The sequence below is a fragment of the Hipposideros armiger genome, unplaced genomic scaffold (assembly GCF_001890085.2).
Source record: "Hipposideros armiger isolate ML-2016 unplaced genomic scaffold, ASM189008v1 scaffold_76, whole genome shotgun sequence".
Classification (NCBI taxonomy): Eukaryota; Metazoa; Chordata; class Mammalia; order Chiroptera; family Hipposideridae; genus Hipposideros; species Hipposideros armiger.
Genome location: NW_017731426.1, coordinates 2679097 through 2704015, shown reverse-complemented (window position 1 = coordinate 2704015; position 24919 = coordinate 2679097). Strand labels below are relative to the sequence as shown.

The 24919-nt window shown below is 38.7% G+C and overlaps 2 protein-coding genes across 5 annotated transcripts in view; both read left to right on the top strand.

Moving 5' to 3' along the window:
* SMCO3 (single-pass membrane protein with coiled-coil domains 3) overlaps window positions 1–7426 on the top strand; it is a 9288-nt gene extending 1862 nt beyond the window's left edge. The window contains exons 2-4 of one of the 2 annotated variants that reach the window (XM_019643301.1): window positions 1947–2161; window positions 3901–3948; window positions 5144–7426. In XM_019643301.1, coding sequence (XP_019498846.1) covers window positions 5160–5837 — 678 coding nt within the window. In that variant the 5' untranslated portion in view covers window positions 1947–2161; window positions 3901–3948; window positions 5144–5159 and the 3' untranslated portion in view covers window positions 5838–7426. The remainder of the gene's footprint in view (window positions 1–1946; window positions 2162–3900; window positions 3949–5143) is intronic. The other variant, XM_019643300.1, reaches the window with a different exon arrangement.
* A 741-nt stretch (window positions 7427–8167) lies between these two features.
* Window positions 8168–24300, top strand: WBP11 (WW domain binding protein 11). Of its 3 annotated transcripts, none has more exons than XM_019643298.1 (12): window positions 8168–8251; window positions 9511–9652; window positions 10188–10219; window positions 11871–11964; window positions 15165–15361; window positions 16262–16395; window positions 16612–16811; window positions 17349–17540; window positions 19695–19796; window positions 20217–20504; window positions 21502–21684; window positions 23283–23716. In XM_019643298.1, the coding sequence occupies exons 2-12, from the start codon at window positions 9589–9591 to the stop codon at window positions 23714–23716; spliced, it is 1920 nt and encodes a 639-aa protein (XP_019498843.1). In that variant the 5' UTR covers window positions 8168–8251; window positions 9511–9588. The 3 variants fall into 3 exon arrangements, with proteins under 3 accessions (XP_019498843.1, XP_019498842.1, XP_019498841.1); XM_019643297.1 differs by having other exon boundaries at window positions 8192–8329; window positions 9568–9652; XM_019643296.1 differs by having other exon boundaries at window positions 8193–8329; window positions 23283–24300.
* The last annotated feature ends 619 nt before the right edge of the window (window positions 24301–24919 follow it).

Sequence of the window (24919 nt, the reverse complement as noted above, 5' to 3'; positions counted from 1 at the left end):
TAAAATACTTTATCAAATCTTTTACTTTTAATTTCATGTTATAATTCTACCATCTGCCAAGGCACATATCACATGTCACTTTGTCCATGAAGCTTCCACAAATCACCTCAATATTCATTTCTCTCTTTAAATTTCTATAGCACTTGACAGTCAATGCACTACTATTATTCACAAAAGTATCCTGAGGATTTTTCATTTGAATATTTGATAACCCATACATTTTCATTTTGTAAGGTAGTTCCTTTCCTGAAAAATTAAAACAACTGTTAGTATCACTAAATAAACAACTTTTAGATACAATCATCAATATATGTCTGCCCTTTCTAATATGCTCTTTAATCTTGAATGTTTACTTCTCAACAAAATTGCCATGGATTCAATAAGAATCCATCTGAAGCTAGTCTCCAAATGTGTTTACTTTTTTATGAAATGATAAAATACATTATGATTTCCAAACTGTTTTAGCCACAGAACACTCATCAAACTTGAGCCGCCCACAGACCCAAACACTGCACAGTAACACAAGAAAGCACACTGCTGCTTTGGCATAGGCTGAGATGAAATAGGCGTGCCAGAGACCAAGCGCTCCCCCTGCTGGCTAGAAATCCCCATCAGGCTGCCCCAGGACTCCAGAATCTATTTCAATGAGCCACTACAATAAAATACACAAGTAACAGCACAAACTCTGCTGTACAGAAGTGGATGGTAACGTCCCAGGGTGAATTTACACTGACACGGAATACTATCATGTGAAAGCAAATAATGTAACAGTTCACATTTACCATACAAAAGGTGTGGGTAATCAGAATTGGATTAAGTAGACCACTTAGCAACCTGCTGGTGCCAATCTTGAAAAGTCATTTTTAAAATGACTTTAACAGGATTTTTTAAAGATTGAATTTAAAGTCATTATTTAAAAGGTTATCCCAGAAAATTTAACAAGATAGAAAAAGTATATGGTCCAGAACTCCTTTTAGGTACAGTACTATACAAGGGGTGCAAAAAAAAAAAATGGATACAAGTGGACACTGGTCAACGTCGCTCAAGCAGTAGTGCGCCATAATCAGAAGTGTCTGGACGCTGATGGTAACCACTTTGAGCACCTCTTGTAATTACAGAGGTCAAATGTGACTTGTATTCATCTTTTGTTATTGGTATATGTTAAGTATTACAATTTTAATAGTTTTCCTTTCTTAAAACATGTATACATTTTTTTGGCACCCTCTGTTTATTAGTAGTAAGATATCACTTAGGCATGCCTAAGTAACAACTAGAGTCTTTAAGAAGGGTGACTCTGAGGGCCGGCTGAGTGGCTCAGTTGGTTAAGAGCTTGCTCAAGAGTTTGAGCTCTGAGCAACAGCGGTTCGAGTCCTGGCCCAAGCTGAGCTGCCAACAGGTGGCAGGATGGCTCAGCTAAAAAAAAAAAAGAAGGGTGACTCTGATTAATTGAAAGAGTTTCATTTTGCTGAATGAAGTTAGCAATTTGAGAGTCAGAAGTAAATTGTCATGGGCAATGATGGAGAGGCTGCACATTACCAACAATAGTTTTCCATGTGGTGTATAATCTCATGTCTAAATATCAAGCACATATTTAAGAGTAACAAATTGAAAGGGTGCAAATTATTAACCCTCCCTGGATGACTGAATGTCTCCATATGGACCCAGTGTCAATATATATTAAAGTGTGGGCTGTTTAAAATTTGAATTTGCACAAATCAAGCATCACCCCTGTGATTTTGAATGACATAGTACTTTCTATTTGACATGTAATTTTAAATGTCTTAACTTCTTAACTAGATTAGAAATACCATGAAAGCAAGGACAATGTCTTTATCATTTTTGTGTGCTCTACAGAGCCCATCATACTACCTTATACATTGCAAAACACGCACTACTACTCCATTAGATAAATTGTTACTGAATTATTAAATTGCTTCTTTCACCAGGCTCTTCAAATTTCACTTGTCCAAGAAATAATTCATTAGTTTCACCTTAAAACCCTACCTTCCTCTGCCACATTCTCCAGCATCTATCTCACTGTTGGGATAGAAACAATCTTGAACTGTATTCAGTACTGGAGCAGGTATGGTGGCAGGCCTGCTGAAGATGTTTGCATAAGGAACCCTCGTAATACCCTGCCCCAAGGAAAAGAGCTAGGAAGGTAAGCCTGATTCAGAAAATAGAAGTCCTTTTTCATTAGATCTGAAAAATAATTCTGAGCACATCATGATGTATCCTACTCAAAGTTACTATTGGCACAAATTATGGACTGATGTCCGGATCATCTGGGTATAACAGTGTATGTGCAAGGGCTTGATATGTAAAGAAAGAAAATATTACTCTTGCAGTTTAAAAAGTACTGTGTTTTGATTTCTGCTAAGATTAAATTTTTTTCATCAATTAGCTACTATTTCTTCTTTCACTGTCTGTTCAGAGTTGTTTGCTCATTTAGCTATTAGATTACTGTTTTCCTTATTAATAACAAATCTTTAGAAATTCATACTTCTTCATTTTTCTTAAATTTTTCCCAATTTGTTTTTAGTTCTTTTTACATGGTCATTTTTGTTAGTCAAATTTTTCTGTGACTTTTTTTCCATTGGTTTTTATATAAACATTTGAAAATGATACATTTTCTTCTAGCTTTTAGTTGATTTTTTTACATATATTATGCTGATAACATTTTAAATTAACTTTTAACCCCACAAACTTTATGCCATTATGCCAGGATTATTTATGGGATCATAATGTCAATTTCCATCAATTTGAGATTCTACATTACATAGTAAATCAAATGTATAGAAGGATCTGCTTGGGAGACTTTTGTTCCACAATTCCATCTACTCTTCCACCTGTACACTAGTGGTTAATATTGTGTTTTTATAGTGTTTTAATATTTGAGGAGGAAAAAGTCCCATCATTACTTATCCTGAAAACAAGTAGTCTCACCTGTTCAGTCTTCCAGACATATTTTATGATTTTAACACAGCTTGACAAAGCTATGTTTAAACAATAAATTAATTGGGAAGAAACTGATCACTTGAAAGCATTCAACCTCCCATCCAGGAAGAAGGCTCATTTGTGATGCCTTCAGATAATAGCATATGATAGCTACAAGAAATATATTCCACTTTTTCAAAGTAAGAAAGACTCCTCTTACCTAAATATCTGAATAGGGATGTAGTTGGTGATCTTCTGAATTGAGTCAGAAACTGTAGTTTTCATTTCACGGTAAGATCTGAAAACTAGGAGCCAAATAAAGAAAAAAAGTTTAATGGAAAATTCCTAAAAGAAAAAAGAGACATCCAAGTCCAAATTTGTGGTTATCAAATGGCAGCTTGCAACCCAATGATGATTTTGGTAAATATTTAATAGACTCTCAACAAACAATTCTTTATATAGAATTGAGATATTTTTCTAAGTACTGTCTTAGCGAAATTTGTGTCGTGTGGGCGCGCACTTGCGCGCGCGCGCTCGTGTGTGTGTGTGTGTGTGTGTGTGTGTGTGTGTGTGTGTGTGTGTGTACTGGATCTAAATCAAAGATAAAAATGAATTTCCGACTATGATAAAGTTTATTCCACCAGGAGTACCAGTGCATTTTTCTAAATTAAACATCATAAATGATCATTTTCCTAATCCATTTTTTAAAATGTTCCCCTCTTCATTCCCAAATTATATCTTTCTGACTTGGAGGATAGATTATTTTCATGTTTACTTTCTTGAGAGAAAAACACCTTCACTCCTTCATCCCATGCTTCTCAGGTTCCCCATATCTAGGTTAGGAACCATAGTCCTTAGATAGGGCCCAAATTAATCAAGATATTGCTTACTCAAAGAGAGAATGGGCCAGATCCCACACAGATACAGAGAACTCACTCCATTTTCTCTTTCTTCTCTCCCAAGGGTTTAAAGGCAAATAAAAGTGCCAGGCACATAGTAAGCCTACTAAAGGTAAGCATATTGAGTAACATTGTTCTTACTGGGCTCAAACTTTCACCCAAATAAACTCAAAACAACATGCTTATTCCTTTTTTTTCTGCATGGTACTCTGTGAACTCAAGAAGGCTCCTACCAGGCTTATTTTATTCATTCTATGGTGTGCTCTTGCTAATTATTCCTTAATACTTTTGTGAAATGGCATTATCTTCTTTCCGAGGCTAACTCTAACTTATCTTAATGATGGCCAAGTGCAATACAGACCATTTATAAATTTTGAAAATGGAGAATCAGAGAGATAGTCATAACTGCTCTGCCTCCTGCACCATGCCCACTTTCTCAAGTGAGATTTTAATCAAAGAAATCTTTACTGTATACTCTCATCACAAGGATTTTTTGTAAAGATTCTATTGTTATATTCGCATTTCAATGTCCCTTAGGTTTAGAGAACAACTTGCCTGTAAAGATATAGTGATTTGAGTATTGTAAATGAATAGAGTATACAAACAAAATTATATATAAATAGCCCTGTAAACTCAGAGATCTTTTTCTTTTCTTTTTTAGCTGAGCCATCCTGCCACCTGTTGGCAGCTCAGCTCAGGCCAGGACTCGAACCACTGTTGCTCAGAGCTCACACTCTTGCGTGAGCTCTTAACACTCTTGCGTGAGCTCTTAACACTCTTGCGTGAGCTCTTAACCAACTGAGCCACTCAGCCAGCCCTCAGAGATCTTAATATTCTCCTGGCCCTACTAACTTAACTCCAAATATCAGAGAAATCAATCTGGCAGATCTTTGCAATGTGGTGACCAGAAGTTGGAGAAATAGAGGAGCACTGGTTATCAAGAGCTCACCATTTCAAACTGTACTGTTTCAAATATTAAACATTACTTGGAAATAATCACGTTTATTTATTAATAATCAGATGCTGGGTAAACACAAGTATTTCCTATCTAGGACTTCCCCACCACAAAAAATGTAATGCCTTAATTAATGCATCAATAGGTTATATTCTGTTACCCACACTTCCATACACTGATTCCAAGTTTCATAAAAATATAATGGTTTTGAAGAACCCGTTGAGTTTTCTAAGGAATTCCTTACATAGCATATTGCAGGTAGTCACAAAGTAAAAGATTTCCTGGTCAAATCTAAGTAGACAGAAGACATTTTTCAAGATTTTCAGTGAAAATTTACCATTTTATTTTTCAGAGATCACATCTGAAATATGGCTCACAGTGACCTCCTCTACCCAGAGAACCCAAGGAGGCGGGAAGAAGTAAACCATCTTCACCAGCAGCTCCTTGACTGCTTATCTGACAGCTTCCATGCCACCAACAAGCTGATTGGGGTTTTAAATATGCATTTGGGGTGCAGGCTCGCCGCCATTGAGATGAAAAGAGATGGGACCATCAAAGAAAACTGTGATATCATCATCCAAGCTGTGATAAAAATCCAAAAGGAATTGCAAAAGGTTGACGAGGCACTCAAAGATAAACTAGAGCCAACCCTTTATAGAAAACTTCAGGATATTAAAGAAAGGGAAACAGAGAAAATTGCAATAGTACAAAAGGTTATTTCAGTCATCCTGGAAGAAGCTACTTCTGCAGCCAGTGCGGTGGCTGTTAAACTTGTGGGCTCAAATGTCACAAGTGGCATAATTAACAAGCTGGTCACTGTGTTAGCTCAAATTGGTGCTTCTCTCCTTGGTAGTATAGGAGTGGCTGTTCTTGGCCTTGGCGTAGATATGATATTCCGTGCCATCCTGGGAGCAGTGGAGAAAACGCAGCTTCAAGCAGCCATCAAAAGTTATGAAAAGCATCTGGTGGAATTCAAGTCAGCCTCGGAAAAATATCGTCATGCCATTACTGAGGTCACCAATGCAGTGGAACACCAAATGAAATAAATTGCCGCTTTATTTGCCACTGGAATATTTTCTGCTTCTCTCTCAATAATAGTGTTTTGTTTCGTTGATTAGGTTCATTTTCCATATGCTCCCAATATAGACATAAGTACGGTAAACAAATCGGAAAGAGGAATTAGAGATGCTAAAATTAGATGACTCTAGAGTTTTGCGTCAACATTGAATGCCTGGATCAGTTGGTGTTAGATAGATCCTGTGAGATAGATTATATCCCAGGATGTCTTCTCACTCTGCTCTACCAGATCAACATCAGGGTAAATGATATTACAAAGCAGCAGGTGTAGGGGTTACCTTTTCCTTTTCTAATTCCCAGTCAAAATCCTTAAAATTTACATTGAATGCAGAAATTTTCATTTCTACTTCAGACATCATTTAGTTCTAGAGGGACATACTTAGTAACTTCTGCCTGGACCAAACCACGGGCCTTCTAAAGGCATAGAAATACTACCATAATTTTGACCATCAGTTTAAATCCAACTTTCAGTAAACTGGAAGAGACTGAAATATGGCTTGTAACAATCTACTTCAACGATAAAAGGAGGCAATGGTTCTGGAAACTTCTACTAATTATACACTATAATTTGGATGGATTTTTAAAAGATAAAACTTAAAACTAAAAAGATAAAGGTTTTGTTTCTATAATTGCAATCAACCTGACCAACTGTACTGTGATGATTAAATATCCCTCAAGTGACTGTTTGAACACTCTGGAACATTTAAAAAAACAAAGCAAATCCCAGCTGTACATCATAAAATGCATCTAGGATACAGGAGAGGAAGTAGCTACTCTTTTAAGAAACTGTCATTTAGAGGAAAGTCATAATTTATTACTTTATGAATTTTCACAAAAAAGAAATTTCATTTTCAAAACTAGCAGAAAGGGGGAATCCGTCGTTGTATATAAAGCTTTAGATGACCCATTTCATTAACTACCTACTTTCAGGAAAATCCAGAGGCTATGGAGGCCTAACGATTCAGTTGAATTTCTGCAGATGCAAGTGTTCATTTCCTAAATCCTGCGCCAACTTTTAACTCCTATTGAGGCTCTTACATTCTACTTATAAAACCCTTAGTAAGCTGTTGATGCAAGAATATGTTTGTTATTCTTGAAATTTGAAAATATCAGCATTATCTTAAAAATTAAAACCTACATGCAATACTGTTTCAAATGTAATAATTTTCTTTCTCTTCTATCATTACTTTTTAAAATTCATTGCAAAACATCACAATTTAGTTCACCTGCAAACCTAAACTTTTTTGTTATTACTTGATTTATAAGCTTTAAACTACAAAATGTTTTTATTGTTCTTTCTGGGACTCAAAATTCAGTCTAAAACCAAATCAAGACTCTCCTAAGACAAAGGTTAGTTTAAGTAAGGGACAAATCTACGGTTAAGTGCATATTTAAATATTCTGCTAAAAGTTACTATGCATCTCCATCAGTATTTTGGCGTATTTATAATTGATAGTAAGAATGGGCCCATATTTAACATATTTTCTTATAAGGGATATTCGGATTAAGGTTGGAAATAAAAGCATGTCCTTTTAGAATAGAATTTTAAAATATTAAAAATTACCTTCAACGTGAAAAAGACGGGATGTGTCTTAGAGAAAGGGGATAGAAAAAAAGGTCGAAGACTGGAGCTAAGGGCATAATCCCGTACGTACAGTGATATCATAGAGAATTTTTGGCTGGTGAAAAGACCAGAAGCCAATAGAACCTCGCTCGTCGTAAATTTAAAACGGGCAGCACATGTATCCCCACATTTCCTTTTCAAAAAAACTGTAGATTAGCAGTCTGGGATTGTAATATGGGTACTGATTTGCTCAGGTCTACCAATGCGCTGTGTGCCTATAAACTGAACTTTCAGTCAGGACGCTAGCAAAGTGCAGACACAGTAGCAAGTATTATTTGGAGGTTCCTTTTCAAACACACTCCCAAAAGATCGCACTAGCTACGTCATGAAAAAGAAAAGAAGAAAAAAAAAAGTCCCAGAACTAACACAATTCCAGGAGGCCGAAAGAGCGCAACACACCTCCCACCTCGTACCCGCCGGTGTCGCGCAGCGCAATAAACGAAGCTTCCGGAAATTCGGTCAGAATGCCGCGCTCCCAGGAGCCGATCTTATATCCGAGCGGCTTCATTTTATTTCCATTGGCCGACAGAGGTGTCAATCAACGTTCTGCGTCATGAGGGCGGGCTCTTAGGCGATCCCCAACCAATTCGGTCCTGTATTGGAGCGGAAAAGACCGGGAGTTCTTGATTGCTTTCGATGGTTCCAGGACGGAGAAACCCTGAGGTCGTCGGCCCACAGGGCTAGGAAGTGACGTAGGAATGGCGGAGGGGCGCGAGGTTTCAAGATGGCGGTTGCTGGGTAGCTGACCGGGAGGCAGAGGTGAAGGCCCCTACCAAGTAAAAGAGACCGAAAGTCGTCCCCTCCCCGCTTCTTGAAGTCCCAGAGCCCAGCAGAAGTGTGAGTGTGCAGGACTGTGCCAATCGGATCCTTCATCTTCCCCGTTCCTTCCTGGGGCACGCGCGGTTGCCTCGGGGACACAAGGCCTCTCTGCCCCGTTTTTCCTCTCCGCGGTTGGGGTCTCCCGGGGAGCGGCCTGGAGGATCCCCGAGCCTGGGGCGGAGCGGCGAGCAGCGCGGTGAAGCCGCTGACTCGCCCGGGTCGGTGAGCGCCGCCTCCGGTCGGTGCACGTTGACCGGTAGATAGCCTTAGCCTTAGGTTTGATGTTGGGGATTCAGTCCGGTTCAACCGTCGCTGTGGTTTCGGCAGTTGCTGCTGCTGTTGCCTCTGGTGGATCTGGGCCCCGGCCCATCGGAGCTTCTTTGGCTATCTAGAGCTCCCCACCCCCACGGTTTTGTGCCTCGATTTCCCTATTCGCTTCTGCTTCAAGACAAAATAGTAGTTTGCGCAGACCAAGGAAGGCCCCAGTTTCTCCTGTAAAAATTGTCTGTAATTGGCATTCAGTTTCAGTTTGGGGAAGGCGGGTCAACACAAGAGCCTGAGGGTAATTGAGAGAGGAAAGCAAAAAAGATGCGCGGGCCATCAAAGATAGGAGCGCTTGTGTGCTCCGGCCTCTCTTCTGCCCCACTCCCAGTTTTTATAAGACGGAAACCCTTGGCAGGGTAAATTAGTTGCCATTGGAACAGCTTTGAAGCATTTAGCAAAAGTCAAGGCAACTGAACACTTGCTGAAAGGGACATTAACTAATAATAAACTTGTCTGATAACATCTTCAGTAAGAAGGAAAGGTATAATTGTATGGTCTACTAAAAATTTTACCTCGAGCCTGTAACGTCCCTAGTAAAACGTTTATCTTTGTGGTAAGCAAGCCCTGCCCATTGTTTCCATGCATCTAGGTTAACATACTTTTGAAATTGATCTTTTTTTAGACCCCTCAGAGGCATAATGACCCTCAGGGGAGCACATAATCTTGTTAACTGTCCTGTAATTCAGGTATAGAAATTTCCCTGCCTTCCTTTCTCCCACCTCATTGTAATCTTCCTTAGGGTCCATCCTTAATTCTAAAGTATAAAAGGGACTGCAAAACTGTCCTTCTCCAGAGCATTTTCGAGATCTTGATGCCAGGCAGGTCATCAGTTTGGCTCAGATAAACTCTAATAAACTCATACAAATTTTCTACAGGCTTGGACATTCTTACTTTGATGCAGCTTTTGATTGGTTTCTTTTTTAATGATCAAGTGAACCATACAGATTGTCAACATGGGACGGAGATCTACATCATCCACCAAGAGTGGGAAATTTATGAATCCCACAGACCAAGCCCGTAAGTATCCATGAATGTGGAATGATGAAGAAGAGGAGTGGTAAAAATTGCAAGCGTTAGGAAATCTATTTCAGGATGGACTAATTACAAGATTAACAGTGCTAGGAGTTGGTTGTATAAAGTCATACAGTGAGCTTGTGGGCACATGATTAAAACTTTAAACATGCAAAAAAAATTTCTAATTTGATGGATTTGCAAAGTAGAATTGGCTTGAAGCTTTCTTTTGTATTTCAAATATTGAATAAATTAGTTCTGCAAGCTCTTTAGTATTTTATGACATTTTTTTCATCATTTTTCTAGTTCTTTTTTAAGAAACTTAAAATTTCTTGAGACATTTTTGGTTGACAAAATTAGAAGGGTGCTACTAGCATCTAGTAGGTAGAGGCCAGGGATGCTGCTCAATGTCCTACAGTGCACAGGACAGCCTCCCACAATAAGAATTGTCTGGATTAAATTGAGGAAATGCCATAATAATGTTGTTCAAGATTTGAAAGTTTTATTTTCTCTCTCTTTCTCTCTTTCTCTCTCTCTCTAGGAAAAGAAGCCCGGAAGAGAGAACTAAAGAAGGTATGGTTTCAGATGCATCAAAGTAGCTATTAAGTATTGTTTGGCACATCTTACATTTGGGATTTGTGGGTTTCCAAGTAATATTTCCAATTACTTACCAAAACCATAAAATCTACTAAACCAAAGTACTATATAGATACTCCTTGACTTACAATGGGGTTATGGCCCAAAAATCCCATTGTAAGCTGAAAATATCTTAAGTCAAAAATGTGTTTAATACACCTAGCCTACCAAATATCATAGCTTAGGCTGGCATACCTTAAACCTACTCAGAGCACTGACATTTAGGCAAAATCATCTCACTGTCACTGCCCTTCATCATGAAAGAATATCATACTTCATGACTAGTCCAGGAAAAGATCAAAATTTGAAGTACAGTTTCTACTGAATGCAAAAGGGTTTGGCACCATCATAAGGTCAGAAAAAAAACTGTATGTCGAATATTGGAAAGTCTGGGACCATTTGTACGTGGAAACAAAACTAAATAACCTTCCTATATGCTCATGATGGGTTATTGTAACATTAATTTGAATACCTTTCCCAGTGAGTTAAGTAAATACTTTTGAAAGTAATTCTTTTTTGTTAGTTATTAAAACGTACTGCTTTGTTAAAAGCTACTGAATTAGTGCCTGTAAATAAATGTGATACTAAGTAGCTTTGTGCATTCATTTTCCTGGTTATGTAGCTGTTGAGTTTGTGACAAAGTGTTTCCCCAGAATAAGAAAGGATTTACTTTTTAGTATCACATTAAGAAAACTCAGATTTTAAGTTGTTTCCAATTTAAATTGTTTCCAATGTATTCTTGTTACACTGTTTAGCATTAAATCCTTTAAAAGTTTGCTGCTGGCTGAGTGGCTTAGTTGGTTAAGAGCTTGCTCAAGAGTGTGAGCTCTGAGCAACAGGGTCACTGGTTCAGTTCCTACATGGGCCAGTGAGCTGCACCTGAGCTGAGCGGCTGCTGAGCTGCCAACAGGTGGCAGGATGGCTCAGCTGGTGAGAGCATGTTCCCTAACAACAAGGTTGCCTTGTTGGAGATTGTGGGCTATGCCCACCCACAACTAAAGACTGAACTTAGCACCTTGAGCTAAGCTGCTGCCTGGGTGGCTCAGTGGATAGAGCGTGCGCTCTTAACAACAAGGCTGCTGGTTCAACTCCCGCATAGGATGGTGGCTGCGCCCACCGCAACTAATTGAACACACCACCTTGAGCTGAGTGGCGCGACTGGACTTGGAGCTGAGCTAGCTGCGCCCTCCACAACTAAGATTAAAGGAGAACAACTTGGCCGTTCCCCTTCCCCAATTCCCCAACACTGTTCCTCTCCCCCAATTCCTCAATAAAATCTTTTTTTTAAAAGTTTAATATATAATTTTAGAATGGAGCTGAAACCGTTGTTTAAAAAAACACAAATATTTTTTAGTAACTGCTTTAGATCTCACAAATACTTGCCTCACCACACTTAGTAAATAACATTTATTTACCTTTTTTGTCTAAAGTTGAAACATTTTTTAAGAGTAAAAAATTACATAGCTATGTTTCTGGTTGAAACAAGTAATCAAGTTCAATTTCAATTTAAATAGATCCTTAGAGCAAATTGAAATAAAAACTCATGAGTGTCCAGCGTCTTGACATACTGCTCTTTCCTTTTTATAAGAACAAAAAACAACGCATGATGGTACGAGCTGCAGTTTTGAAGATGAAGGATCCCAAACAGATTATCCGGGACATGGAGAAATTGGATGAAATGGGTAAGAATTTATAAAAAGGCTAGATTTTACAGCAGAGATAACAGTCTGATACACAGGCAGGCACGCAAGTCATGAATGGAGCAACGCAGCCTAAGAAAAACAGAAAAGCATGATAGCATCTGACACTTGGATTTAGTTTTAGTATCAGGAGGACAAAATGGATAAATGGGTAGCTGTTGTAAGCTGAAGACCTCATCCAGAATAAGAGGGTAGCCAGTATTTGGCTTGAGCTACTTATTGTTATGAGATCATGAAAGCTCGCTTTGGCCAGCTCATTTTTCGAGAGAATACCGAAACCTGGTTTTTGAAGTCACCTTGGGGTTTTTGTTTTTGTCTTGTTTTGTTTTTTAATGTTGGCAGCTACCATGTAAACCTAAATATTAGGCCACCATGAGTACATCACTTTCCCATTTTTTCCAATGAGAATCTAAAAGAGTACTTGACCACTTAGTAAGCATGTAGAAGAAATCATCAAATACTTAAAGTCAAATTTTATAAAATACCAGATTAGGATTTCCCCCCCTTTTTCACATTTTATAGAGTAATTGTAATTCAGTCTCATATGCATCTTTATTATCACTGCTTTGTCATAGCTCGAATCACAATGTAACTGCATGTTATCTTTCCTTGCATCTAAGGTTGATTGACAAGCATCTGTGATGCTGCCACTGGAAATTTTATCCCAACCCACAGATACCTATTTCTTAACATTAGAACGTGGGATTTTTAATTTTTCTTTTATTAATGGAAGTTCCAAACATGCAAAAATAAAAGTCTGGTTAACTCCTGTGTGCTTTTCAGCTGTCAAGTTTTTGTCAATTCTGTCTTCCGCCTCTTACCACTTTTTTTTATTTAGCATATTAAAGTGGTCTTTACCAGTTTTGTTTACAAAGGTACCCAAACAGTTTTAGTGGTTTGCCCAAAAACAATAAGTGAAAGAATTATAGTGGATCTCCTCAATGATATATGAATTGAGGTTCCAAAAAATCCAGTTATGTGGGGTTGCGGTATTACAAGCTTTCTGAAATAACGTGACAGAGTCTGTGCAGCTAGCCTGGGCAGGAGTTCTGGGTCAGGCTCATGATGCTAAACCTTTCCAAGCCCAGCTGTAACTGATCCACTTGTTGCCTCTGGTATGAATTTCAGCAGGGACAGTTGCTGTCTCTACAGTGTTAGGATTTTAACTATTAAAAGACCCTAAATTGATTTATGTGGTTTTTGTATTGGTGTAGAAATACCGCTGGTCATTCACAGAACATAAAAGAATTCACGAGATTCAGAAAAGGAGGAAAGCAGGAAAAGGTTTATTGAAAGTTGGGCAGCGAGGATGCCTGGCACTGTCTAGAGAACAGGGCTGTGCCCAGACAGAGGGGTAGAACTCAGAAGCACTGGCAGAGGAGTTGCTGGGGGCAGAGTCTATAGAGTACAGCTATGATGGATTTGTGTTTAGCTGGGGTTTTATATTCTGTGCAGGATGTAGGGTGCTTGTCAGCTTGTAAGTGGTTGCTGTTACAATTGGCCGCCTCTGGGAACCATCCCATTCCCTTCCATGATGGATGCAGGGTACTTGTCAGCTTGCAGGGGGCTTCTTCCAGGAACCATTCTGTTCCCATCTGTGATGGGTGCTTGTCAGCTTGCAGGGAGTTGCGATTGCACTTGGCCCCCCCGGGAACTGTTCTGTTCCCACCTATGATGGACATAAGATGCTTGTCAGCTTGCAGGTGCAGTGCTGGCCGGGGGGTTCAGAGCCAAGCCGTTAGTTGTTAAGCTTGTTCCTGCTAACTCACAAGCTCACTCCTGTTAACTGCCTGTCTCATCAGTCTTAAAAGGAGGTAATAATAGCAACCGAAGCTTATGATCTCTTACCTTGCTACGTACCAGTTTTGTGTTTTGTTTTTTTAAATTCTTATTTAATCCTCACAACACCTTTTTGGGGGTAGGTATACTGCCCTGGTTTTACCGATGAGGATACTCAGGCACAGGGATTATGTGCCTTTCTCAGGGTCGTACTGTTAAGAAGTAGCAAAGCTGGGATAAAACTGAGGCATTCGATCATTTTATTAATCACACTAGGGAATACTGTGGTATAAGACTGTGCCTTCTGGTTCTGAGTAACTATGCTAGTTAAATGATTTCAGGAAGAAAATAATTAAACTTGTTATTCTTTAAGGAAAAGGGAGAAGGGAACATTGTTTATCAGCACTCTAACTACAATTTATAAAACTCAGTACAAACTGAATTTAAGCAGAAAAAAAGATACATTGAGTCCCATAATTGGGAAATCCCAGAGGGAAGCTGGCCTTGAAAATGCAGATATCTTTATCACAACTGTCTATTTATCCATCTGTCTGGTCTTTGGTCTGTTAGCTTTATTCAGCATACTGTTAATGAGCTTCTTGGGATGGGAGTGGAATTAGTGGTAGTTGGGCTACAAGGCCACAGATAGCTCTAGGTTTGTTTCATCCTTGCTTGTGAGAGGTGCTCTCTCACACATCTGTGTTTAAAAATCTCAGAAGGATCTGGTCCCAGTTTGGACCATGTGCCATGTGATCTCTGAGTCAGCCACTGGCAGGAGAGCAGGTGTGATCGACCAGCAGGCCTGCGGGTCTTGTGCTGATCTCTCTCGGGGCAGGAGACCTGAAATTAAGCCCCATGGTGAACACATGGGAAGAGAAAGGCTTATATCGCAGCAAGATAAAGAACACTATTCCATTATAAAAATAATAGTTAAGCGGTGAGCCAGACACCACTAGATATTTTATTTATGATCCCATTTAATCATCAGAACTCTGTTATGAAGTAGCTAATGTCCCCACTTTCCAGATAAAGAATTCAAGTAAAGTGTCCAAGATCTCAGAATCTAGCGTAGCATGTAAACCCAGGTCTGTCTGGCTGAAGTTTCATTGTATTAGCTTGTTAACACAGAGGAGTAAAAATTGATTTCTATTACAATGATAATATCAGTTACTTAGGTGACATTTCTTAGAAGAGACAGTAAAATGAATGGCCATGTTAAAAGGGTGGAATCTTAATAAATATTTATTGCAGTTCTTTTGAAATTAAAGAGTATATCTGGTGTCAAACTCCCTTTTAAAAATTTTAGCATGTAAGAAAATTTTTTATTAAATGATATAGTCTACTGATACCTAAATGAAGTGACCTTTTTGTGTTTAATTCCATAATCTGCTCTTTTCTCTCAGAGTTTAACCCAGTCCAACAGCCACAGTTAAATGAGAAGGTGCTGAAAGACAAGCGTAAAAAGCTGCGTGAAACCTTTGAACGTATTCTACGACTCTATGAAAAAGAAAATCCAGATATTTACAAAGAATTGAGAAAGCTTGAAGTAGAATATGAACAGAAGAGGGCTCAACTTAGCCAATATTTTGATGCTGTCAAGGTACTCAAGTTTCTTTTGAGACAAACTAAAATGTTAGATTTATTCTTAAAAATTATTGGTGGAAAAATTGATCATGTGGAACCTCTTTTGGCAATTTCTTGTCAAACTAAACATACACGAGAGAAATTAATCCATCTGCCAACACAGTCATAGCCAAAAACTGCAAACTGCCCAGGTGTTTTTAAATCTCGAAAACATACTGAGTTTCTTTTGTAGTTAAGATTCCATTTGTATAAAATTCTGAAACAAGCAAATCTGATCTATGTAGGGAAAAATTGGTAACAGTGCTTGCCTCGGGGTAGTGTTAGGAATTGACTAGGAGGAAGTATGACGTATGTGCATTTATCAAAACTCATTGAATTTGTACATTTCCTTATAAATTTTGCCTCAAAATAAAAATGTAAAAAAACTGAATGCTATAATTTTTGTTAAGTGGGTAGTATGGGTCCTATTTTACAGAAAAGGAAACTAAGGTAACTTGCTCAGTCATACAGCTAATATTGACAGAAATAATTTTGGAATCCAAGCTCTACCATTAGATGTATACTATTTCTAGGTTAATTGATACTTATCCAGAATATTAAATAGGGTGGCTTTGGTGCTAGATATTTTAATAGTTGGACTTTTCTAAACAGCATCTGTTTCAAACCATAACCAAAAAGAATTAGTTGATAATGGGAGAAAAACACTGGGTTTTGGGTTTTTTTAGAGGAGATAAAGATTTTTTTCAATTCATTGATAGACTTTAGAAATATTGATGAGGCTTGCTGTTCTTGCTTTTTCGTGATAGCTTTGTTAGGTGGGAAGTAGATTCAGGCTATGAAACAGCTAACATTGAGTTTTAGTGTTGAGTGTGTGAATGACTCTTACCCTCCTATTGAAAGATTCCTTCTGTTTCAGAATGCTCAGCATGTAGAAGTGGAGAGCATTCCTTTGCCAGACATGCCGCACGCCCCTTCCAACATCTTGATCCAGGACATTCCCCTTCCTGGTGCCCAGCCACCCTCCATCCTTAAGAAGACCTCAGCCTATGGGTAAGGAAGTGATAGCAAATCAAATAGCATGTATTAGAAGCATCTCTTGATTGTCCAGTGCCAAAATTAGTGCAGTGGGAAATAAAAGATAATGTGAAAATAAGCAGTGCCTCATTTGAAATAAATATGAAATAAGAAATCCCTTGAAAATTGTTTAGAAGAGCAAGTAAAGATCTCATCACTGTTAATGTGGTGCCTGTGAAATTTTCTTTACAGACCTCCAACTCGGGCAGTTTCTATCCTTCCTCTTCTTGGACATGGCGTTCCACGTTTGCCCCCTGGCAGGAAACCTCCTGGTCCTCCTCCCGGTCCACCTCCCCCTCAAGTCCTGCAAATGTATGGCCGTAAAGTGGGCTTTGCCCTAGATCTTCCCCCTCGACGGCGAGACGAAGACATGTTATATAGTCCCGAACTTGGTAAGGAGTGACTGTTCCTTCTGCTCTTAGAACCTTTCCGCTACTGTTTTTCATGTGGGCCCTGTTTAACAGCCTGTTCACCACCCTCAGAACTTGGGAAATGATATCACGCACATACTAACAGATGGATACATCATAGGATCTACCCAAGTAAAAGCATCATACATAACGAAGTATAAAAATGTTTGCTGTGTTTTAAATTCGGCTTTTCTTAGAGATGTCACTCTTACTACCAGTTCCGTAAGACTTGGACACCTATTTCCCTTTCAGCTTTATTGTCATCAGACTAGAGCATTATATACAGTCACACTGATGGTGTATGTATGTGTATACGACTTTCTAAGCTGAGTGTGTCTTCAGGTTTGAATCTTTTAAACTACTGCCAAATGAAAATTTTGTCAGACTCTAGGCATAGTTGAGATCATATACAGAAATTTTAAAAGCTATTATTATAAGTTGTATAGCATGATTTTGTGTTTCGGCGTACCACGTAATAGAGAATCCAATCATATTACTTGTTCCCTGCCCCCTTTTCAGCTCAACGGAGTCATGATGATGACATTTCCAGCACCAGTGAAGATGACGGCTATCCTGAGGACATGGATCAAGGTAAGCATGATGACAGTACTGACGACAGTGACACTGACAGATCAGATGGGGAAAGTGAAGGGGATGAATTTGTGCACCGTGATGATAACGAAAGAGAAAACAATGAAGAAAAAAAGTCAGGTACATGCAGATGAAAGTTCATATTGATTATTGATTAATAATTAGCACAGTGCTGAAGGTCCTGATTTATTAATGCATCTGTGAAAGTAATTGTGAACTTGAAAAGAGGGATCATGGCTGTATTCATCTTTATATCTCAGCAAACTCAAAAGTTCTTGACATATAGTAAATACTCAATGGATGTAAAGAAAAAAGTTAAGCAGTTTGTAATAAAAATATCTAATGTTCACTTTTGGGGAAAAAGATAATAGCTCTACAACAGCATAAAGAAATATTCATGGGTGTGTATAGGAAAGAAAGGAGAATAACCACATACCTATTAAGAAAATTATATTCACGTTGTTGTTTTTTAATACATTTGAAGCCCTTTAAATTTTATGTGTTCGTGGTATATTAAAAGAACCAGAACCATAATTATAATATAGAAATGCCTGTGAGTGGAGTCATGACATAATGGAAACATAATAGATCCATAATGTTATGTTATATGTTATAAATTTAGACTAAGTTACATGTACTTTTAAGTAGTTATGACATTCATCAAGAAAATTTTAAGCATTGTTATAGGTACTGAGCAATATAAAAATGTATAATCTGTCACGCCCCAATAGTCTTGGCTTCCTCTGGAATTGGTTTTGTAGGCTACAACGCAGTATAGAGAGAGGGTGCCAGAAACATGTATACACATTTTAAGAAAGGAAAACTGAATTGTAATACTCAATATATACCAATAGTAAAAAAATGAATACAAGTCACGTTTGACTTCTGCAATTACAAGAGTTGCTCAAAGTGGTTACCATCAGCATCCAGACACTTCTGATTGTGGTGAACTACTGCTTGAGCAACGTTGACCAACATGTCTACCTGTATACCTTTTTTTGGCATCCTCAGCATATGTGTTAATAATACTGCTAATATTAGTATTTATAATGGTGATGATTTTTCTCCTTATTCTTAAGCTTTTGGTTGTAAACCAAAAAGCTAATTTAAAAGGGTGGATAGAGAGAGCTGGTAATGAAAAATTATAGAGGGCCCTTACACAGGAGCTAGCACTAGAAAGTAGGAAGAAGCCCTTAGAGCCACAGCAGCTCCATTTCTTCTGGGACTGCATGGTCTTTGCCTCATTTTCCTCTTTCTGTCAACTGGTTTTTCTTAACATGTACTCATCAGTGCACACTTGCTTAAAATGGCTGTCCTGATTCAACATTCGTTCAGCTAATATGAGTTTTTACTATATGCAGGGCATTTTTGTAGACACTAAGGATGTAAACAAAGCTAAAGCCCTGCCCTCATGGAACTCCTATCCTCTTGTAAATGTTTACCAACTAAGAATGCTCCTAACATTGCACCATTTAGCATGACGTTTAAAAATGTCTAGAGGATAGCCTTTGTCAGGATAAGAAATAGTCCTAGTTTGTTAAAAGTTTTTATCATACGTAAATACTTTTTAAACATCTGTTGGGATGTTATTATGGTTTTTCTTATATGGTTGTTTATTATAATGGATTGCATTGATGGCTTTTCTAGTGTTAAACCGTCTTGCATTTCTGGGACCAACCTTAGGTGTTTTGTAACACTGTCTCTTCAATCTTATATTTTATGTTGGCCAATAGGTTAATTTTGGGACCAGTGTTATGCTGGCTTCCTGAGGAGATGGATAGCATTCCATCTGCCATTATGCCCTTTACAGGAAATTTCTGTAACTTAATGTTTGGCTGAATTTCTTTGTAAAATTATTTCAGCAAGGTGCCTTTTAGTGAGTAGATCTTTGACTACCATTTCAGTGTTGTGTATTCTGGTCTTAATCACTTTTTGGGCCAATTTTAGTAACTTACATTTTTCTAGAAAATTGTCTATTGTTTTTATCTGGGTGCTCAATTTTGTTGGCATAAAAATGTTATTAGTATTCTTGAAGTTTTTTTTTTAAATTTAGAACTTTTAAATCAGGACGGCATGTATTTACCACCAATTGGCATGTTATTTACTGTCTTTAATGTGACTGTCTCTTCTACGCTTATCTTCTGCCAAGTTTACAGGAAATTTACAGACAACAATCATGTCTAGTAATTTATAGTATTTGTTATATAATAAGCATTTACTGAATTTTGCTGATGGCAACCCACCCCTCTCTTTCTCCCTCCTCTGGCTCCTTAGGTCTGAGTGTACGATTTGCAGATATGCCTGGGAAATCAAGGAAGAAAAAGAAAAACATGAAAGAGCTGACTCCTCTTCAAGCCATGATGCTGCGAATGGCAGGTAAGGTAGGGAGAGAAGAGTGAATCACCTTTTGGTATTTCCTCGTGCCGGTTTCTTTCCATACATTTTCCCATTTAGCATCCCAGCAACCCTGAAGTAAGTAACAAATCCTTGTTTTATAAAAGGTAAGGTTTGAAGACATAATGTAAGATGCCCAAAGTTACACAGCTAGTAAGTGGTTGAACTGGCATTTAAATCCAGGTCTGTCTTGTTCTAAAGCCTGGGCTCCTTCACTGCTACACTAGCACAGATGAGTGGGATACTATTTGATTCCTCCATATCTTAAGTATTTTATTGAAGAAGACTATTTGGTTGTTAATTTTAAGAAAGCATCATTGAGCATGTGTCTTCAGACATCATTCTTTTACAGGCTGTAAAAAATGAATCAGCTCTATTTACCCGGTGTAAAATTTCTTTCAGGTCAGGAAATCCCTGAGGAAGGACGGGAAGTAGAGGAATTTTCAGAGGACGATGATGAAGATGATTCTGATGATTCTGAAGCAGAAAAGCAATCACAAAAACAGCATAAAGAGGAATCTCTTTCTGACGGCACATCTGCTTCACAGCAACAAGGTCCCCCACAATCTGTTCCTCCTTCTCAAATACAAGCACCTCCCATGCCAGGACCACCTCCTCTTGGACCACCTCCTGCTCCACCTTTAAGGCCACCTGGACCTCCTACAGGCCTTCCTCCTGGACCACCTCCAGGTAAGCATCTACATACTGTGCAGAAATAATTCAGTCTAACCACATTCGGTGTGGTTACAATGAAGTCATTCCAAAAATATACATCATTAGTATTGATGTTTTCTTGTTGCCTCCTAGTGCAGTTCCCTAAGAAATCAAAGATTCTCAAAGGATAAGTGCAACTGGTTTATTCTTACAGCACCGTTTGCAACTCGTAATACTGCCGACAGCCATCTTTCTTTCCCAAGCTCTTCTTTTTTCAGCATTCTTTAGTTCTGATTCCAGCAGGCAGAAACTGGAGTATGTAATAAGAGTTTCTGGAATGCTGTTTTTTAGTATGACAGGTGTGACCCAGTTCTGAACTGGGAGGCAGTGGGAGGGGGAGACAGTAAAGACTGTCTCTTATCCGTCTTTGGTGTGGAGATTATTGGATGTCGGTGTAATCTTTATAGTTAGAGACAGAAGTGATGGGTGTTAATCAAATCTTCAGCTTAAATGCATACAAAGTTTATTTACAGTCTGAAGCAACATATAGAACTTCTTGGCTCTTTATGATTTTATTCCTTCTACATTCAGCCAACTGAGTTTTTTTCAATTGAGTTCATCCTTTTCCTATTGATGCAAAGCAAAATGACCTATCTTATGTCATTCTCAGGGGTCCTTTATCTTAATGAGTTTCAGGAGATCATTGAAGCACTTTATTTCAGCTCATGTTGGAACCGTTTAAGAATTCTTCTCATCTTTGTATGTTTCCAGCCCAACAGAGCTGTGATTGAATATCCTTTTTGTCAGTGCTGGGAAAAAAGAAATGATCCATAAGAAATTCAGTACCCTATCTCCGGTGCTCAGATACTTGTAGGATGAATTCTGCTTCCACGCGTTTCAATCAGTTTTTTTTGCAGTTATCTCATTTCATGTTAAAGTGATGTCAAACAACATCTGAGTTAACCTTTATTTATAGCACAGTTACTAATTCATACATATTTGTTTGACATTAACTTGTCATTTCTCTTTTCAGGAGCTCCTCCATTCCTGAGACCACCTGGAATGCCAGGACTCCGAGGGCCTTTACCCCGACTTTTACCTCCAGGGCCGCCACCAGGCCGACCCCCTGGCCCTCCCCCAGGCCCGCCCCCAGGTCTGCCTCCTGGCCCTCCTCCTCGTGGACCCCCACCAAGGCTACCTCCCCCTGCACCACCAGGTAAAGCTTTGGATTGCCATAACAAACATTGGCTACTATATATATTTCATTTGCTCTGAGATGTGTTTTCACATTTCAATATCCTGAAATGAAGGGATATCTTAAAATGGTGTTTTATAATGTTATTGGCCTGGATTGAACTTGAGTTCTTTTACAGAGTATTTGCATTGATTCTTCCTGTCAGTCGAGGGACTTTTCCCAACCACCAGAGATTATCGGAGCCAGCCGATAAGATCGAACAGTCCTGAGGGGGGCGCTAAGCTGAAAAAAGAGACAGAAGAGAGAATTACCGGGAGGACTCCAGTGCTTAATACTGAAGCCCCGAGTTTATTTCACATAGCATATTTAAGGGAGGCACTACGTGTGTACAAAGCATTAGATCATACAATTACATATAATTAACAATATCACCCTCTGTCTCTGTTCTGTCCCTATTAGATAAGCAACATCTGCTAGCTAAGCAGTTATACTAAGTATTCATTCTCAAGGCTGTCACTACACCTGGTTCCTTGTTCTCAAGAACTTGCTGTTCTTACCAGACTATCAGGATCTGCACAGGCATTTGCTTAGGCTGCAAAAAGTATCTAGTAGCAAGCAGCTCTCAAGGCTGCAGCAAGTGGCAGGCAGCTCTCAGCAGCTCTCATGGCTCCCAACAAGAGATCACTTTGGATTAAATTCTCCATTTGAGATTTATTTATTTAGTTTTTTTAGCTCTTCATTTGTAATTGTGAAGTCATTCCATACATCAGCATAAGTACCAGCTTAAAATTTTAAATCACATGGGAGATTTTTTTTTCTCTCTACCCAGTGTCAGTGCTTGATAAGCAAGTTTCCTTGTGATCTTGTTATGTGGGCCGAGCATATTTCTGGTTTACTATACTGACTGTCCCAATTTAATGTGAAGGTCTTTTAAGCTCCCCAGCTTGGACATTTTTTTCTTCTTTTTAGTTGTATATTGAATATTTAAGTTCATATAAACAGCATCTTCAGATTTAATGAAACTTGGTACTTTATTTTCAATCTTACAAGTGACATTTGGAGAAAAAGCTGCAATTCTAGGTAAAATGATGGTATGTGAACCATCAATGGGACATGACTTCTTTTCCAGGAAGGGTGACATTTGATTAGTTAACAGTCTCTTATTCCCCACTCCTGGAGTTACCATTTGTGTGTGTGTGTTGGGGATAGGGGGGTAAATAATACATAGGAATCAAACCCCCAGCCTTGGCCTTGATAGCATCTGCACTATACAGCTAGTAGACTCTTGTGCTGTCAAATTTGAAATTTAACCATTTTGAAATCATATTTGAAACCAGTTGCTTTTTTCAATTTTAAAGTAGTACATTATTTAAGAGAGAGAGGAAGAAAACATTACTATAAGTACGAAAATGCAGATTGAAGGTAAATATTGTTTTGTAATAAAATATTCTTTGCTATCAGAATATATTCCTGAGTTTCAAACAGCCAGTATTTCAGCTTATTTTATGTAAATTGTCCATTTTTTAAAAAGTGTCAGCCTATGTTTTAACATCCTATAATCTCGGTTACATTTTATTAGTTCCTGTGGTGTTGATCAGCCTGTTTTCTCCTTCACTTAGGTATCCCCCCACCTCGTCCTGGCATGATGCGCCCACCTTTGGTGCCTCCACTCGGACCTGCCCCACCTGGGCTTTTCCCACCGGCTCCTTTGCCAAACCCGGGAGTTTTAAGTGCTCCACCCAACCTGATTCAGCGACCCAAGGCGGATGACACGAGTGCAGCCACCATTGAGAAGAAAGCCACAGCAACCATCAGTGCCAAGCCACAGATCACTAATCCCAAGGCGGAGATTACTCGATTCGTGCCCACCGCACTGAGGGTCCGTCGGGAGAATAAAGGGGCTACTGCTGCTCCCCAAAGAAAGTCAGAGGATGATTCTGCTGTGCCTCTTGCCAAAGCAGCCCCCAAATCTGGCCCATCTGTTCCCGTCTCGGTACAAACTAAGGATGATGTGTATGAAGCTTTCATGAAAGAGATGGAAGGGTTACTGTGACAACTTTTGATGCCTGAACACACTTCTGTTTATATCTTTGGTTCGTGGAGAAAGAGGCTCTTAGGAAACTTAGGCAAAAGAGCTACTTTCACTGGCAGGGTATTTTTTAAATTTCAGTTGAAGGACTATCTTAAAGTTTAGCTTTGTTTGGAATTCACTGCATATGAGGGGGTATTTCACTCAAAAGAGATTGGTTACTGAAGCAGTGCTGCTAACATCCATTCCCTTTCATACCACCATTTTCATCCCATTTCTTCCCCTCCCCAGTTCTTTGGAAACTTGTGATCAGGGGGGAGCTTTGTTACTTACTTGTTTTGATTCTCATTTTGTGTGCTGTGGGCACTGGAGTAGAGATTTTGGGAAAAACCAGTTTATTTTGCCCCATCTTGTCTTTTGTGTTTGAATTGTTTTTAATATTTTCTTGTAAATATTTTGTAATATTGTAGTGAAATGGATTACAATGTCATTTCCTAATACAAAGCAAGATGTGTGGGAAGAAAATGTACAATTCTTTGATTAAAATTATTTCCCACTGACCTAAAGAGTGTTTCGTGGAATAAATAAATAAATGTTCTACACCAAGATCCTCTGTGTTCCTGATCATGTATAAACATGGTATCTGCTTTAAGGTAAGAAAAGAAGCAAGTATTTAAAACTTCAGTTTTAAGAAACTACCATTTAAGGTACAGAATGAGAATCTTGTTGAAAATGTGGTTAAAACTAAGTCTTAAATTGAAGGGATAAAGAAGAAAATTCTTTTCCTTCAGTGTTATCATACTGACTTTAGAGGGATTGAGAGGTTTCATGTATTGCTAACATGGTAAGGCTTATCCTCAAAGATGAGTCCCCCAGAGCTTTGTGAACTGATGCTAATTGAATGGCAAAAGATTCTTTTGAACCATTTAAAAACTTAGAGAATCAAAACAGGTTACTTTTCTTTCTTTTCAGAATTTGTTGGTTTTACAAGCTTTTTTTTTTTTTAAGATTTTTATTGGGGAATTAGGGGGTTGGGGACAGTGCTGGGGAATTGGGGGAAGGGGAACAGACAAGTTGCTGTCGTTTTATTCTTCAGTCTAGTTGTGGGGGACATTGCTTCACTGGCCCAAGTTGGCACCATTATTGCGCTCTTCCCAGGCGAGGCAGATCAGTCGCCGGCTTCTGGACAGCCACTCGCTGCGGCTGCTGGCCGCTCACGCTGGCTGC